The 17,720-nt window shown below is 27.2% G+C and overlaps 2 protein-coding genes and 1 long non-coding RNA gene across 5 annotated transcripts in view; 1 reads left to right on the top strand and 2 right to left on the bottom strand.

Annotated features, from left to right (window-relative positions):
• Positions 1–408: 408 nt before the first annotated feature.
• On the bottom strand, positions 409–1,179 carry LOC117208156. Of its 2 annotated transcripts, none has more exons than XR_004487636.1 (2): positions 1,034–1,179; positions 409–937 (listed from the first exon to the last, which is right to left on the bottom strand). It is a non-coding gene; the product is annotated as an uncharacterized LOC117208156 (long non-coding RNA). The 2 variants fall into 2 exon arrangements; XR_004487637.1 differs by having other exon boundaries at positions 1,024–1,179.
• A 231-nt stretch (positions 1,180–1,410) lies between these two features.
• Positions 1,411–9,612, top strand: LOC117208145 (general transcription factor 3C polypeptide 1). The gene is made up of 8 exons (XM_033449049.1): positions 1,411–1,495; positions 1,732–1,925; positions 1,998–3,674; positions 3,751–7,890; positions 7,995–8,503; positions 8,640–8,832; positions 9,069–9,156; positions 9,368–9,612. The coding sequence occupies exons 1-8, from the start codon at positions 1,411–1,413 to the stop codon at positions 9,487–9,489; spliced, it is 7,008 nt and encodes a 2,335-aa protein (XP_033304940.1). The 3' UTR covers positions 9,490–9,612.
• A 3,106-nt stretch (positions 9,613–12,718) lies between these two features.
• LOC117208146 (long-chain fatty acid transport protein 4) overlaps positions 12,719–17,720 on the bottom strand; it is a 30,834-nt gene continuing 25,832 nt past the window's right edge. For both annotated transcript variants that reach the window (XM_033449050.1, XM_033449051.1), the window contains exons 6-13: positions 15,469–15,703; positions 15,199–15,400; positions 14,865–15,057; positions 14,364–14,504; positions 14,124–14,261; positions 13,798–13,955; positions 13,450–13,603; positions 12,719–13,135 (exon numbers count right to left, since the gene is read on the bottom strand). In XM_033449050.1, the coding sequence (XP_033304941.1) occupies positions 12,981–13,135; positions 13,450–13,603; positions 13,798–13,955; positions 14,124–14,261; positions 14,364–14,504; positions 14,865–15,057; positions 15,199–15,400; positions 15,469–15,703 (1,376 nt within the window). In that variant the 3' untranslated portion in view covers positions 12,719–12,980. The remainder of the gene's footprint in view (positions 13,136–13,449; positions 13,604–13,797; positions 13,956–14,123; positions 14,262–14,363; positions 14,505–14,864; positions 15,058–15,198; positions 15,401–15,468; positions 15,704–17,720) is intronic.

The raw sequence follows: 17,720 nt of genomic DNA on the forward strand, positions 1-17,720 counted from the left end.
TTTTTCACTGATTATAGTAATTTCAGTAGTAATTAACAGCAGCTTTGAGTAATGAGGGATTTTTCACAATTTCCTTTCAAATCTATTACAATATATCAAAAGAAAATTTATGATTTGAATATATTTCATTAAAATATTTTATAGCTTACGTTTATTATAATATGTCTTGTAATTGAAATATACTACTTTTTTTATATCTTTGTACAATATACATATAAATAAAAAATAGAGAGGTTTGTCAGCATAGGATATATAGAAGCTAGTTAATTACCGGATTAATAATTAAATAGTTAGATAAAGGGAGTGTGTATCGGAAATTAAGGATGTATGATTAAGAGAGCAAGGAAAATAAAAGTAATTATCGTTGTAAACCGAATCCCTTTTCATGGCCAGAAGGTTGAAAGATAAATTGTTATTATTATTATTATTATTATTATTATTATTATTAATCACATCGTTGCTTATGATGGCAACTTTTTGCCGAAGAATATTATTAAAGACATTATTGAACGGATCTTTTTAAATCATTTGCAACGAAAATTGCAAAACCATCCGACTATTGGTATAGGAATTTCTAATATGTATATATATGTACGTATATATTGATAAAACAGTATATAGTCTGTCCAACGATATGAGGTAGTAAACGTAAACAAAATTTGATGTTACCAATAGTTGTAATCTCAGCAATTAAATTTTGTTTACGTTTATTATCTCGTTTCGCTGGATAGACTATACCACGGTCATACATGCAAATCTTGAAACTGCCGTGTTGAGGAATCCACGGTTGTGCACGCAGATCTTGAAATTTCTGTGGTGAGGGATGTCACGATTATGTGGCGCTTCTCAAAATCGCCACCAATGGCGCTACCACAGAGTAGTCAGTACAGTAGAAGACACAAGATCATCATTTTGCTCCCTCTTAAGCAAATTTTAACTATAAATAGAATTATTTATGCATAAATAATGCATATCTACCTACGAAGCACTATAAAAATTATAAAGAATTCGCTTGAATTCCACCAAGCGTTACTTGGTTGAAATTGTTTTGACTACTCGACATTAGCGCCCGGTGTATGATGGACAATACAAAAAATTTTCTATCCTCAAATTTGGAACTAGTCTTACTTACGATGTAAAATCTATTACACCGTGTTCCCACCACAGGAGTTTCCAGACCTGTGCATGCGACCGTAGACTATATCTACCTACTATGGGACTATACACACATACACATACATGTAATGTACTACCTAGCGCTACCTTATGACAAGATGTATCACATCAGTCATGTGTTACATGTGATATTTAAACTGTGAAATGAAAATACGAAATATTTTTTGTGTTGTATGTATTGTATATTTTAAAATTTAATTGAACAGTGTCAAATATTAATCAAATATAATTGATATGATGTCATATTCATCAATTAATTTAGTAGATTCAATAATCGACGAGGTTGCATTGGAAGGTTTGGATGGAATTACTATAGAAGGTTAGTATAAATATTAATATTTACTAGAATATATGTACATAATCTTTTTATTTTGTGAAAGTAAAAAGTTCTCGGATAATATATACATATTAATTTAGTGTTTTTATATTACCCGTCACGTCTAATTTCTGAACTTTCATAAATATTATTTTTTAAATAAAAGTGAGTTAAATTTTATTTTAAATAAATAAATTTAATAAATATGTCTTGTAATTTATAACTTTTTTTCATTTCAGCACTATGGTTACGTTTAGCTCATCGACTTCACAATCCTTTACCATTCCCAAGATCATTCATGACTCAGATATGGTCAATATGCATACAGATCAGAGAATTTACATTTTACAAATTAGAAACTCCAAGGGAACCACTTGTAATTTTCGATCGCTATCAGTTTGTGGATCCTGATTTAGGTATCATATTGGAACCAGTAAGTATCTTGACCAAAATTCGAATAAACTAGTAAATTATCAGACTTGTAAGAAATTATACATTTGAATAGGAAAATGTACCTCCAGATATTTATCCACATTGTCCTGTGAATGATGTTGCAAATGGTATTAAAGGATCTTGTTCTACTTATAATACTCGGGAAGATATCACAGGACTTGTAAGAAACCTTAGCTTAGAAGAAGTTACTAAAAGATATGGACAAAAATTAGTTATTGTTGCATCACAATGTGCTAGAAATCGTGCCCTAATGGGGGATGAAATATCTCCAATACTTGAATTAAATATAAAACAGTATTGTTTTTTAGAAAGAGTAGGTAGATCACGATATCATGGCGAAGTTACTCAGGGAAAACTTAGTCTCAATGCACTAAAAGAAGATTCTAAAAGCTTATTTTATCTTCGAAAATTTTTATTACGTTATAAGCTAATAACGAAACAAATACATCATCAGAAAAGTGATAATTATGGTTGTAATGGAAGTCTGTTACATCTTCCAAGGTTTTTTGTTGAAAGAAAACCAAAAATGATTTTCTTGGCAGAAGAAGTTATCAAAATTCTTAAATCAAAACCCAATTATGTTGCAGAATATGACGAAATAAAACGTGAACTGCAAATTGAAAAAGCATTAAGCAAATTGTTTAAAACTTCATTTTTCCAAAAAGTTGTAAAAACAGATATTAGAATACCATATAGAACTTTATATCCTAAAGCATCACCAGAAGAATGGCAGCAAAAAAATGATTCTACAAAGGAGAAGAAAATTAAAGTAGTACAGTTATTAGTACCAAATATTAATATCCTTGAAGCATGGAATAAAGATGAAATACAAGATGAAGATGAATCTCAAGAGATAAATATTTCAAATCATAGATATGGTGTGCCATATTTGAAACAAGCAAATACAATAATTGAAGATAATAGAATTGATGGTGTATGCCAAGGAAGTTTGGCTAAAATAATGGGATTAACGAAATTACAATCACGGACGATTTTGCGAAACATAGTTAAAACGAATATTGTTGCTACTTATATGAGTGACGTTGGTAGACAAAGGCTTGCAAAATATGTATCGAAAAGGTATGAGAAAGCTAGTAAGCTAAGTAAACAGTTTGAGAAAGAAATGCATAAAATTAAAGAACTTACAAAGCAAATTACGACTGAAAGTGATAGCTTGGAAAAAACTAAAACGATTATAAAGGAAGAAGAAAATACTGTTATTAATGATGAAATGGAGAGTGTAGAAAAGGTGGTTGAATCTGATATTGTTAATAAGGATGACCTACCAGAAAAACGGTTGTATGCTGACAGAGTAGAATTACAAAAAACGTTTTATGTTGTTAATCGTATATTATATAAATATCGTATAACAAAACGCCCAAATAGATATAAATGCATTTTCTCTAACCACTTATTGGATAAAATCAATAAAGTTCAAATGAAAAAAGAAAATTCATTCTCTAATAATATGTTACTACAAATTTCTGAATTATCAAAGAATGAAAAGACAGTAGCTGCATATAAAAATATAAAAGTTGACATAAAAGTTTTTAAATCAACAAATGAAGAAAAACCAGAAAATGAAACATATGGATTTATGGAAGATATACAAAATAGTGAGAAGAAAAGTGTGACAAATATTACATATAGAATATTGCGAAGAGCTAATATGATTATGGAATCAGTTAAAAAACATCGGATCATTGATGATATGACAAAGTTAATGAAGGTAATATAATATAAGTAATTATGTAATATGTTTGCTTTTTAGTCATTTTTATTAATCGCTTCTCATTTAATTTTAGATGATATATGAGGAAGAAGATAAAGAAGGGTATGATGTAAAAATCGATAAAAAATCGTTAATAAGATTGCTACAAAAGCTTGCAAAAGATAATTTAGTGAAATATATAAAAATAACTCTGAGTGGAAATGGTAAAGAGAAACATTTAACATATATATGTGATCCAAACATTGATGTTAATAGTACCATTATTCAGTCAACCGTGGAACAAGCAAAATTGAAATTCTTTTTCATGACTTCTCAAAGACCTAAATCGTCTCTGAAACATACAGAAAATACAACAAAATTTGTATTAAACAAAGATGTTAATGATGCACACAAATTTGAAACTGATCAATCTCCATTTCAACAATCTACAATAATACCAACAAGTTCTAAATGTAATTCTAGAATATCAAGAAAATACGGATATAGTCCGAAATTTCTTCGTATGAAAGCATTACATATCTTTTTATTTTATTTGGTTTATGAACATCCTGGTGATCAAACTCTTTCAAAAGCGGAACAAATACAAATTTTACGAGATAATGATTTTAACATTACAGAAGAGTTAACAGAGGAATTCAGTACGATTTATACTAAAGATGTTAGCTGGAAAATGTTTGTTCCGCCTTTGCCACAATATAATGGTTGGCCTAGAGGATGGACATTAATGTGTGACTTTCTTTTACGACTTCCTTTATCGATATTCTTGAAGATTCATTATGTTTCATTTACAATACCAGAAATGGATAAATATATAAATCATCCTATTCGGAAACATTATTTAGTTAGAGATTTACCAGTTGATATTCGAAATTCTTTGTTCTATGCACGGAAGTATGTATTCCATATTCATGAAACTGTAACAAGATTATGTTATATTGGATTGGTACAGTTTGGACCACAAAAATTAAAAGAGAAGGATCAAGTATTTATTTATGTGAATCGTCGTACTGAATTAATGGATACAACATCTTCTACTCCTAGTTATCATGTAATTGAAGATAAACAGTATCTTGTAATCAAATATAACTTTACCGAAATTCAGGTAGTTGAGAAATACTGGTATGATATGTGGAATACATGTATGAATACGCCTTTAGGTGGACGACTTGTTGTTGAAGGAAAAGATATAGTGTTAGAGGATTTGAATAAGAAAGTTGATATGATTCAATCATTGGTAGCTCGCTCTCCAGAAGAAGCTGTCAAATTTGATACTGGCAAAGTACCTGGAGATCGCAAAGGTGCTGCTGGAACAGATTCAGCATGTTTTGCTTATCTTAAAAGAAATTGGAATTGGGGTTTTTCTAATTTTGAAGTCCGGCAGAAAAGGAAACAGCAGAATATAGTTTATGAAAGAGATTCGTATCTTTCTAAAATAAAGGCAAAACCTCTTAGATTTACTGAATTTCCTGGTTTAAAAACAGTATCTGGGCCTCCTTCTTTAAGTGCAACAGAATTCAAAAAGAAGGTACAAACTAAAAATAATGAAAATTTGGATCAGCAGAACAAATATGAAGCGTTGACGTATCAGCGAAGCACGAAGCAAAAATCCTATGTTAGAAGAGTACAGCCTCGTAAATGTAGTAGTAAAAGACGAACAAAGTATGACGAGGTTGATTATCGAGCATTGCAACGGATGCACAAGTTACGAGTAAACTGGAAACCATACGAGGATAAGATTTTGCTTGTTTGTAAGGTCGCTATGGTATATTTTTGTCCAAATCCACGTAAACAAGCAATAACATTTTCTACAGTAAGAGACGTGCTACGGTCATATTCATACAGTTCACACAACAAAACGTCAAAAGCTTGTCAACGACGACTTTTATATATGCTCAGACAACAACGAAACGTTGATACTGTTGCTTTAGGAGTTGAAGAACTCAAACAGAACTTTTTCCTTAAAAAGCGGTTTGGTGGTATTGTGAATAAACTCAAAGAAGGACATAAAAGCTCACCTGAATATGAGAAGCAAGTTACAGAGGCGTTTAAATCACTTGTTGCCTACATTGCAAAGAAGTATTATGATATTTCAGATGGTGGATCTAAAGAACCACTGCCTGTACCAAAAACAGTGCAAGAATTTAATTTATTTTACAAAGTTGTACATCCTACAAAACCATTCTATAATCGTGGTTTCACAAAAGATATTCAAAATATCAATGACATACACTCTGCAGTCGTAAATTCTGTCATTAATAGTTCCATGTGTTGTGGAAAAGATAGAAGATCCTGGACATATCAATTATTTAAAATATATCAACAATATCCTGACATGTTGTTAAGAAATGCTCTGACAAAAATTCATAGTGATCAAATGGTTACCATTAAAAAGAATCACTTGCCTAATATAAGAAAACATGGTAATTATATGCCGATGAGTAGTTCTCAGTATCAATTAAGTAATACTTATATATATAAATTTCATACTAAATGGCCATATGCTTTATTCAAAGAATCATATAATGTTTTCTATAAACTTAGTAATTGGTATTGTCATAATGAAATGAATGATCAAAGCAAAACATCAGATAATTTTAATGGCGTTGAAATACTCCCGATTACTGGTGGTTTAATAGGAGCGATACATGATTATATTGTACAAGATAAAATAGATTTTGATATTGAAATACCTGATCAAGTTATAATGCTTGATCCTAGATTAAAAGAAAAAGATGAAACATACTTTAGAATAGCTAAACGATATCAAGATATATTGGCTAATTTGGATAATTTGAAATTTATAAAAGAATTTTCTTTGCAAAACAGTGGTACAATGATTGATCTTGAAAAGCATGACAACAAAAGCTTTGATGCCCATACTGCTACTATACATTATAATGATGTACATAATGTTGATGTAAAATCAGATAAAGATGGTTTCTCGGATTTAGATACAGAGAAGAACACACATTTACAAGAATTTGAAAGTGAGAAAACAAATTTCAAAGATTCGAAACCTTTTATTGATTGTGACGAAATAAATTTCAATATTGATGAGGAGAACGGTCATAATGTAATTGATGATAAACAAAATATAATTAAATTTCAAGATGGAATTAAAATTGAGTTAAACAAAGACGATGTCAAGCGTTCAACACTTTGTGATGAGGATTCAATGATGGAAACAGAAGAAGATAAAATATGTACTGTTGATAATCCTAAAATAGATAGTGCGGTACAAGTAAGAGATACTAGCGAAAGTTTATATAAACTGCCTGAATTTGAAAATGTGATTCATGTACAACATAATCCTGTATTATTATTGGAAAGTACAAGTAGTAAAGATGAAGATAGAATGTTAAATATTGAAAATTCATCTTCATTCCATTTAGACCTTCAATTGAATACAGACAAAGAAAATAAATTAATTACATCTGAGAGAAAAAGGCGAAGGAATGATAATGAAGACATGTTTGATTTAGGTAAACCTGCTCAAAAGAAGAAAATATTAGATCATAAAATTGTAGATGCAGAAGAGAATGAAGAAGCATTACGAAGAAATGATATCATTTTGATTGAAACACCAAATAAAACACAAAATGAAGATTCAAGAGAACATTCTACAAAAGAAACAATTGAAATTAATGATGTAAAATCTAGTAATGAACAATATATTTCGAATAATGAACGTGAAATTTCTTTACAACCAAAAAAGGGCAATGGAAATGGTTTTACACTTGTAAGTGATATCCTAAAAAATATTCCAACAGAACAGAGTTATTTGAATTCATACTGCAAGATTGATGATTCAGATGTACACAAGCGGTATACTCGTATAGCTTTATTGCGAATGAGAGAAGAATTAAGCGAACTCACAGTAGCAGATAGTCATCATGCACATGAATATTTTGTTGTAAATATGTTCAAAGTTTATTATTCTTTATATCGATCAAACTCACAAAAAATTGACAAAACTGAAGTCTTTAAAGATCTATCAATACCCTCAGATCTATTACCTTTAAGATTAAATGCTATAAATGACTTAATACAAGAAATAAATAAATTTGCAGTTTACCCTAAAGATGGTATTTCATATTCTGATTTCAAAAAAAAATTGCCCAATAATTGTTCAATGGATTTGAACAATATGGAAGCAATATTTAAATTTGTATGTGATAAAAAAGAACTTGGAGCTACTATCCAAGAGTTGATAGTAAGTAAAAATATATCTACATTTTATTTTAAAACAAATAGAATTTGCATCTTGCAAATAAAGTATCTTACATTAGTTAATTATTGTTTTATTCATTTTGATAGGATGAATTTGAAGATACATTAGGAGAAAATTTATACCAAATCGTTTCTTTTCTTACCAATAATCATCTATTCCTGCGGTCCGGTGTAACTACGGTTCGATATATACATCATCGTTATGCTGATTCTTGGCTAATACATTCATATAAAATAAGCCGTCTTGAAAAAGAATCGCTTATACCAATGCCTAAAGGAACTGTGTATGTGACAGAATCTGGAGAAGCATTAGACAAAGATAATGATATAACTATGATAGAAGAAACCAAACAAAATCTTACTATACCATTAGAAAATGAATCATTCAAAATTGCTGGTGAAAATATAGCTGAAAAAAATATTCAGTCAGAGACCAAAGACAATGATGAAAATATGAATGAAGATTCCACTAGAGATACATCTAGTCATAGCGATGAAGAATACAACACAGAGATGAAGAAAAGGATATCAAGAAAGAGGATTAAATTACTACCCCAGAAAGATAAACTTAAAGATGTGAAACAGTTAGATTTGAAGTAAATGGAGTTATACAATGAAAGTTAAAATTTATTAAACTCAAATTTATTCATTCCAATATTTATTTTAAATACAGTCAAGTTATTCAAGATGTTAGAGTAGATGATATTTAAATATGCCTCATTTATGTTTCAGTAACAAACAAGAAATAAAGGTAGCTATAAAACCATGGATTCGAGTAGATGGTGTTTTAAATCGTAGGGTACTTGATCGTATGTTGGGATCAATTTTGTCATACTGTTTAACACATCCGGGTATATCGTTATCAAAAATACAAAATAGATTTGTCCCTGCTCTGCAACCATATCATACACGAGAATTAGTCGAGGTAAGTTATATCTTTCTTAGTACTCATATATCACTAAATAATTTTGCCTTTCTGCTTTCTATAATAAAATTTTTATAATGTCTTATAATATGTTTATGAGGTAGTTGTGTTGGTTTTATAGTAGAATATTTTTCATATTTATGTGTATAATTATGGAAATATTTTATGTAGTTTGTATTTCTATTAAATTGTATAAAATTTATTTTTTTGAGAGATATTTGATATATTCTTTGCAGATATTGATAAAGTTGGGATGCTTGGACAAAATACTCTTGAAAGAATCACATGTGACATTATTTTCAAAGCCATCACAAGTTAAACCAAGTAAGTACTTATTGCTGTTTTAAAAATAACATTTCTTCTTTACCTTTACTTCCTTTCAGAGTCATTAAATATGGCTGTTTAATGTATTTAAATTGTATATTTATATTTTTTATATAGCTTGTTAAAAATGTATAGGTTTTTAAAATTAAACAATATTTTCATTAGTATGTTATATACAAATTGAATTGATTTATTTATTATTTTTTTCTAGAGATTGTAAATAATGATTGGGCTATTGATGAAGATATTTTCGTTGAACCTACAAATGGAGCAATGATAAAATTCGGAATATTTTTAAGTACCAAAATGTATAGTACAGATTTTATTACATAACTAGCAAAATTAAATTATTGAAGTTTAAAGAATGAATTAGACTGATATATTACACATAGAATTTTTATTTTGTAATAACTTTTGTTAATTACTAATTTGTTAATTTGTTGATAATGGAGCTTTTATTTCAATGAAGCTACATCATTGTTTTTTATTTTTTTATTCAAATATAATAATCATGAAATATTGAAGTATCTAATATTTAAAATAAATGTATTTAGTGTGCAAAATATTATGTTGTAAAATAATATGTTGATAGATAAATAATTTTAACATTAAACGTACTTATTTCTCCTAATAAGAAAATTAGAAAATACACAGATAAAAGAATCATATTTATTTTAAGATTATATAACATTACATTTTATATTTTTTTAACTCTGCATTCAAGAACTTTTTCGGTCGGGCGTAGCAGCTACTCCAAATGATTTGGCGTATATGTGACGCGTGTCTTACAGCTAGCGTAAAATGATTTTATATACAAATTAACTTACAAAAACATTATATTCTAATAATTTATCTATATTTACTAATATTATTTATTATGTATTAATTATATAGTAATATTAATTTTTGTATTTTTTGTATGATAATTTATAAAGCATTCACCAAGATTGCATTCTTGAATATAACTGATCCCATTTTTCAATAGTTCAAAATCAAGTTCATCTTCATTTGAGCTAATTTCACTTCCGTAAACCATTTTTTTAGGGTTTTTAAGCTATAATAATTTTGCCATCCGTCGTTGAATCCGATCTAACGTTGGAGACGTTGTAGTTTCGAAGGGATTTGAGATTAAATATTTTATCTCCATTTTAAAATCTAGCACTTTACGCTTTCTAACAAAAAACATAAAGAGCTAAGGAATCAATTTAGAACCAATGTTGCACTCTCACCAATTGGAGATGTTGAAATCTAGCATAAACAGGGACTGTCGCCTCTCACTCGCCACAGGAATTGCAGTACGGAACGCCGTGGCGACTGAGAGTCGCCTCTTGAGAGCAAAGGGTTTTAAATGTAATTAAATTATATAATGTAATATATATTTTATGTTATGTTATGTATTAGGTATATTAATACATGTATATAATAAATTCAAAGCTTGCAATAATATTAAAGATTAATAAAAGTACAAAATATTTATAAAATATGTAATTTTAATAACCAGTCATAATAATTGTACACCAGTAGCCATATTTTCATATTATGTAATAAAATCACAAAAGAATTTAATCAATACATAAATTAAGATTAACGTAACAGATACTTATATAAACGAATTGTTTTGAATAAAAAATATTTTCTCGATTTTTGTTAGAAAATATAATTGGGAGATAATGTGATAATTATGATATAATGTTTGCTATATTGAAAAATATTTATATTAATCATGTAAATATATTTTTATCTCAAATTTTAATTGTGGAAATTTTTTAATAATAAATGTATCACTTTTTGGTGTAATAACATTAACAATAATGTACTTATATAGACTTACATGATATAACAATAACAATATATAGTAAAATATAGGTACAGTACAACATATCTTTATAAATGTTATTATTACAAATTATAAATGCATAATAATTGTAAATGAATGTACTATAAGTTATATATTATACAAAGTTTATGTTATCACCTTGATTTACATCAAAACTGTTATCTGTGAGAAGATTTGGGTTAAAGTTGTATGATTCCAAAGATCAAATAAATATTTTCTAGGTAATTTTCAAAGCTGAATGGGAACATATGTTCCTTTTTTGTTTAATTAATCATATGCTTTTAAACATATCTTTTATATAGAATTGTATTAGATTTTTTTAAATAGAACTTTTTAATAGAAATAGTTTACAAGAAAAATAAAATTATGAAATGAAGATTTCCTTACTAATGTTAACTATATTTATAGGAGGGTTTCGACATAACGATTATTTACATAATGACATTTTCTAAATCAATAGAATGTCTTCATATCGACCATTGTAGCATAATGTAGTTAGCTGTTCTAAGCAAAATTAACAACAATTTTCGGGCAACAACTTTTATGGAGTAATTTTTTATGGAGTGTTTTGAGTAATTACAAATATTGTTAGAGTATTATACCGATGAATGTAACGACGTATATGAATATTTTCATTATTTTTAGTAATGAAGATATATTAAATTGTTGATACAAGAAGTTTAAAGTTTTAGGATATTATGAGATCTTTTTTATTCAAAACCAAAGTAACAGAATGATTCAGTTCCTTTAAATTTCAAATGAATCATGAATCAGTCTTAATAACAGTGGTTTTATGTAAAATAAAATAGGATATATTTTAAAAGAATTTAATAATATAATCGGAATGATTAATTCCGCAGCAGTGATCATCTATGTTTATATTATTAGCTTTAATAAATTTGGGCAGAGTACAAAGGCTTGATTTTAATATACAAATATTTTTAAATCATTTTGATTTTATTTGAAACGAATTTTTAAATTGATTTTCACTAATTGCAAGAGTGATCGCACAAATAGTAATGAATGATTTTATTTGTATGTGTAATTTTGGATGAGAAATTACAAAAATTGTTTGTAAGATTTTTATCTTAAGAGACATAGCATCTAATAAGTAGTGTTAATGTATTGAGTTTGGAAAGTATGCCATCAACTTCTGAAAACCAGATCAAGGATGAAACTACTAAATAAATTAGTAATCAACATTTGTATTTATTCATATGATCTATGACATGTATATTCGTAATTACTATGAATTCATAAAACAATTGTACAACATTTGTAACAATACTTTTAACAACGCCTAAATTTCTGAAAAATTATATTCAGTTTATGTTACAAAATAAATATTTTATTTGTGCTTTCGGTTACGTATAATTTTATATTAGTACCTTGTATGCATTTACAATTTTTTAAGTTACATATGCAAGCTTCATATAAGTTGGAAATAAGAGTCTCTGTTTCTTTTAAATATTTATATAATTTTAATTTACATAAACGTATATAAAAACATTGATTTTTCATGCAGAATGTATTGCTAGACGTATAAATTTAGAATTTTAATATAAGATGATTTAATGACATATGTCATAATATACACATATTATATTAATGTATCTAATATGTATTATAGTGTATATATGTATATTATAACGTATATGTAGTACAAATAAGCACAACTCCAACCAAGAAAAATAAATAACGTTCATTTCTTTTTTAAATAAAAAATATTTCATTCTGACTTTAATGCGACGTATTTTGTATCTTATATATATATATTGAGAATTCTAAAAAGTATAAATTTATATAAAAATTATATATAAAAAATAATAGTGTAAAATTATACAATTTAATTACTGCTACAATTTACCCCAGTACAAAGCAATTTTTTGATTTAACATAATGAAGATGGAAAACCTCTTCACTTCATACGTAAAGAGTTGCAGCAAAAATTGTTCCCATGAGATTTCTTTTTAATACAGGACAGAATTTAAAAACGAACTTTTCCTTGTTGTATCTGGTCATAAATTTCGGTAGTCAACAATTGGTATCCAGATTTTTCGTTTAAATAATATAATTTATCTCCTATCCTATTTGGATTGTATCCTTCATCTACAAGATCTTTTTTTTTCAATTTGAATGTGCCTGAAATAGTGATTAAAAATGGCCTTTCTAAGTTAGAATGGTTTAAGCTTATTATATTTAATTTATAAAATAGTAAGAGTGTAATCTGCATAACGAAATGTATTATTTTTCAAGATATGAATGAAAAATTGATATAAAAATAAAAATATTTATAAAAGATATTATATAAGCAATTAATTTTATAATTTAAGTATAATTTTGAAACAGTTAAAATAACATTCATAAATAACAAATGATTAATTTACGACTATTGATAAAGACGATTTTAATATGATTATCAAATGAGTTTAATAGAGATATATATACAAAAATACCTGTGAGATCAATTTTCGATAAAATCCTAATAAATCTAGGTACCGCGTAAGTTGCTAAATGTTCCTTTAAATCAACTGATAATTTATTAATGTCTAGCGTAGCTTTTTCATCATATATTGCTGCCATTCCAGCTTTACCTTCAAGGCCTGGAATCTATCGAAAAATTGTATGGAAATATAATTAAATCTACAAACTTATAGTGCAGAAATAAAGAGTATTTAAAACTTATTAAATTCCATATGTAATACATATACTACATATATAAATAAGACATATATAACAAATATTCTTTATTAAAAAATAATAAAATAACTATTATAGAATATTATTTTTAATATTTTATTTACCTCAACTCCATATACAATGCAATCTTTATAACTAACAACATTACTGATAATAGCTTCGACTTCAGATGTAGACACATTTTCTCCTTTCCATCTAAAGGTATCACCTGTTCTATCCTTAAAGTACAAATTACCAAATTCATCTGCTATTAAAATATCACCTGCAAGAAAGAAATGAACAAAATTTAGATGACTATTTGTATTAGTAGTTTATAATATTTATTGTATTCTAATGGAACAGTTGCAATAAAGAAATATAACGCAGAAATATTAAATAGCTTTGCTTAACAAATTTTATATTCTACAATTAAGTTAGAATAAATTTATACCAGATATAAATGCTGAATCGCCTTTGGTAAATACATCATAAACTATTTTTTTTTCTGATGCTTTCTGATCTACATATCCTAAATATGCTCTGAATGGATTGTTTGGTATAATTTTTCCAATAAAAACACCTGGTTCATCTGAAAATGATATAAGAAATTGTAAGGTGAAAAAAAGATAGTTTCATTACAATTCAAAATGTGAGGTGAATGCTTTAATTTATATTTAACGAAAATACTTACTTGGTTTACACAATTGACATAAACCTTTCTCATTCCTTATAGGTTCTCCGTCAGCATTGACTTTTATAATGGAAATAGGATAAACTGATGGAATAATTCGAGATACAAAACCAATAGCTCCAACAGTATTGTCGATATTTACTAGAAGAATAGGATATGAAATATTAATATCATACAATTACTACATACATTAATAAAATATTTAACTACTTTTTATAAATTATATATATTTCTTAATCGTGTGAGCATATGCATATTTTTACAAACGTACATTATACAGTATATAAAAATTTTGTTATTTATTATTCATGACTAGATTTATTACTATTATTCATTACTTTATTTAAAACTGCAATTCATTAAATATTTCATTGGATAAAGCAAATTATTTATTAAGAATAATAAAAAATTAATCACTCGATTGGTCATTCAGTACACAAAATAGTCGTAAATTTCAATATATTTTTATTAACGTTTGGTATAGATAATAGGAATTCCTACCTATATTAGCGTTGCCTTCTGTTGCTCCATAGAATTCAGCAATTTGTGAAATATTAAATCGCTCTACGAATTCGCGCCATATTTGTGGTCTCAAACCGTTTCCAAACATCACCCTAATTTTGTGTTGCTTGTCTTCCGGTTTTGGAGGTACAGCTAAAATATATCTACACATTTCTCCAATATATTGACCAACCTAAAAGATAATTATATCTATTTGCTTTCACAGTCGTATTTCTTCAAGGATTAATTCTCTTTTTGAATAAATATCGCAGTGAAATTTAAATTTATTTTCTTTCAATAACGATAGAAGAAAGTTAAAAAGCATAGAACTTACTGTACAATTATATTTGATGCATTCAGCGAAATAAGCGCTTGCTGAGAATTTTTTTCTAATTACAACTGTTGCACCATGAAGAAGAGCTGCACCAACAGCCATTACACCACCTGCAGTGTGATACAATGGCAATGGTGTATAAATTCTATCCGAACTCTTAAACTTTGCCAACATAAATATACCAGTTGCCATAAACATAAACCTAGAACGAATTAGAAAATCAATTAAATAGCATTAATTATAATTTATGAGAATTTTAATATTTCTTACCTAGAATTGGTTATAACTGCTGCTTTTGGAAGACCAGTTGTGCCACTGGTGAAAATATATACTAGTTGATCGTGGTAAGCACCTTTTTCTTCAAAAACTGGCGCAGCCGAAGAAACGTTGGTCATAAGAGTATCCAAGTCATTGTCATTTAATTTTGATATCTTTGAATTTGGTAAACTACCGATTCTATACAATGGAAACTTTGGGTCCAAAGAATCTATAATATCTGATATAGCTAAAACAATTAATAATTATAAGATAATTATAAATTACTAAATATAAAATATATGTTTTTAATAAATATGAAAGTTTTTGAAACGAGGTAAAATTAATTAAGAATGTTTAGCTAAAACAATTTCTTTTACACGATGATTCAAACATATTCTGAATACGATTCTTTTATCGTAATAAAATTATACTTTTGATTGTACTTTAGAAAGTACGTATTTCATTAATTTATTATCGAAAGCTTACAATAAATGTATGAATGATATTTATATAATTCTTTTAGTTTGTACTTTTCCATATAAGATATCTTCATATTTTATACAATCAACATTTTTTGTATTCTTGTTAGAGGAAGGATATGTGTGAAAATCTGAACACCGTAAAATTTCATAATTTTTACATCAATAGTAAGCAAGTGCACGAGTACAATGTCTGACAATAAACGATTTGTTTCTCCTTATGTTTCCATGCATACTAGGTTTTCCTCTTACATCGTAATTGTACTGATTTAATTATAACTTGTTATACCCTGTCATATGTTTTAATAAGTTCAGTGCATTAAAAGTTATATCGAAGCAAAGTTCATCGGATCTAAGAAATTTTAAAATTACTCATTAAAAATACCCATCTTCTATTCATTTAAACAATGTATGTTTAAGTAGTCTGTTTTTAATGTAATAAAAGATAATCTAATTTATAATTCTTAAGTATAGTTTTGAATCTAAGTATAGCTTATACTTGAATTAGGAAAATTTATGTGTACGTATGTACATACATAATCAAAAAATTCTTATTAGAATCTTTTTACAATTAATTTACCAGAGATGGAAATTATTTAGGTCTGAGATGGTTTTACTTGGAGTAAAATATACTATAATTTTGTTGTAAAAAATCACGTGCCATTTATCTTCATCTTCAAATCTCCGAAGTGTCAGGATTTATAAATATTTATTTAGACCTGTAGTTGTGGCGATTTTGAATGTAACTTTATGTTAATTCATTTTTTTCTACCGTTAATAATATTAACGTAAATCGAGGTGACAATACCATACGACGTACGCTGTATATGAAAATAGATATAAATAATAACACAACTATAATAGAAAGATTAATGTAACAATAATTTTTAAAAATTAACGAGAGAGCGCAAAATGTAATCTACAAAATTTTGTAGAATACATTTCATACAGTATATTTACATTGTTTCTAATTATATTACTATAATGAAAGATTATTTCTTGATCTGTAAGAAATTTCTACAGAGAATCCTCGCAATCTTTATAACGATAAACATTCTTAAGAATTCTATTCGAATCATTGGCATTGAAATATTGCAAGTAATAATTGTTATCAATAATTTCACAAACATAACTGAAGTTTATCGACAATAACGATAAACGTAATATAGCCACTAGAGTTATGTAATCGTTCATAAAATAGAACTCGAGTCCAATCGGCTACGACACGCAACCGAACACCCAATTTTCTTTCATTCTGGGGTAGTTAGTTCTATTTCCTATTATTGCTTCAATCATTGTGACCAGAGTTATTAGCTTAAAGGATCCACACGCAATGGAAAATAAATACATGTTTCATTCTCAAACGAAGAGGTGACAAATTATATAAATTTGTACGAACAGCAAAAAGCATGAAACAATTGATCTTAAAATTGATAAAAATTATTTTAACGATATACGTATTAATTTATATGTGTTATAAATTATATCTGAAATATAAACTACGACAAGCATAATGCTTAATTCTTTATTTAATTTTAAATTCTAAATCTTCCAATTTCTGCAATTTTTCCCAAAAAGTATTATATATAGAATTTAATATTTATAAAAGTAAATGAATGATGCATTTAGAATGATTATTTTTGACTATAATTTAAAATGATTATGAATTTAGACCTTTCTTTGATTCGATCAATGAACCTTGCCCAAATTTATATCATATATCGATCAGTACTCAGATAATGTTATTTAAAGAGATAAACGTGATTTTGAATTTTTATTGAAGAA

This window comes from Bombus bifarius, unplaced genomic scaffold (assembly GCF_011952205.1).
Source record: "Bombus bifarius isolate JDL3187 unplaced genomic scaffold, Bbif_JDL3187 scf7180000008056, whole genome shotgun sequence".
NCBI classification, from domain to species: Eukaryota; Metazoa; Arthropoda; class Insecta; order Hymenoptera; family Apidae; genus Bombus; species Bombus bifarius.

Bases quoted from the DNA above. Each gene is read 5' to 3' on its own strand.
- LOC117208145 (XM_033449049.1), top strand. From the start codon at position 1,411: ATGATGTCATATTCATCAATTAATTTAGTAGATTCAATAATCGACGAG. The intron at 1,926-1,997 runs GTAAGTATCTTG...ACATTTGAATAG, and splicing joins TAGGTATCATATTGGAACCA to GAAAATGTACCTCCAGATAT. The intron at 8,833-9,068 runs GTAAGTTATATC...TATTCTTTGCAG, and splicing joins ATACACGAGAATTAGTCGAG to ATATTGATAAAGTTGGGATG.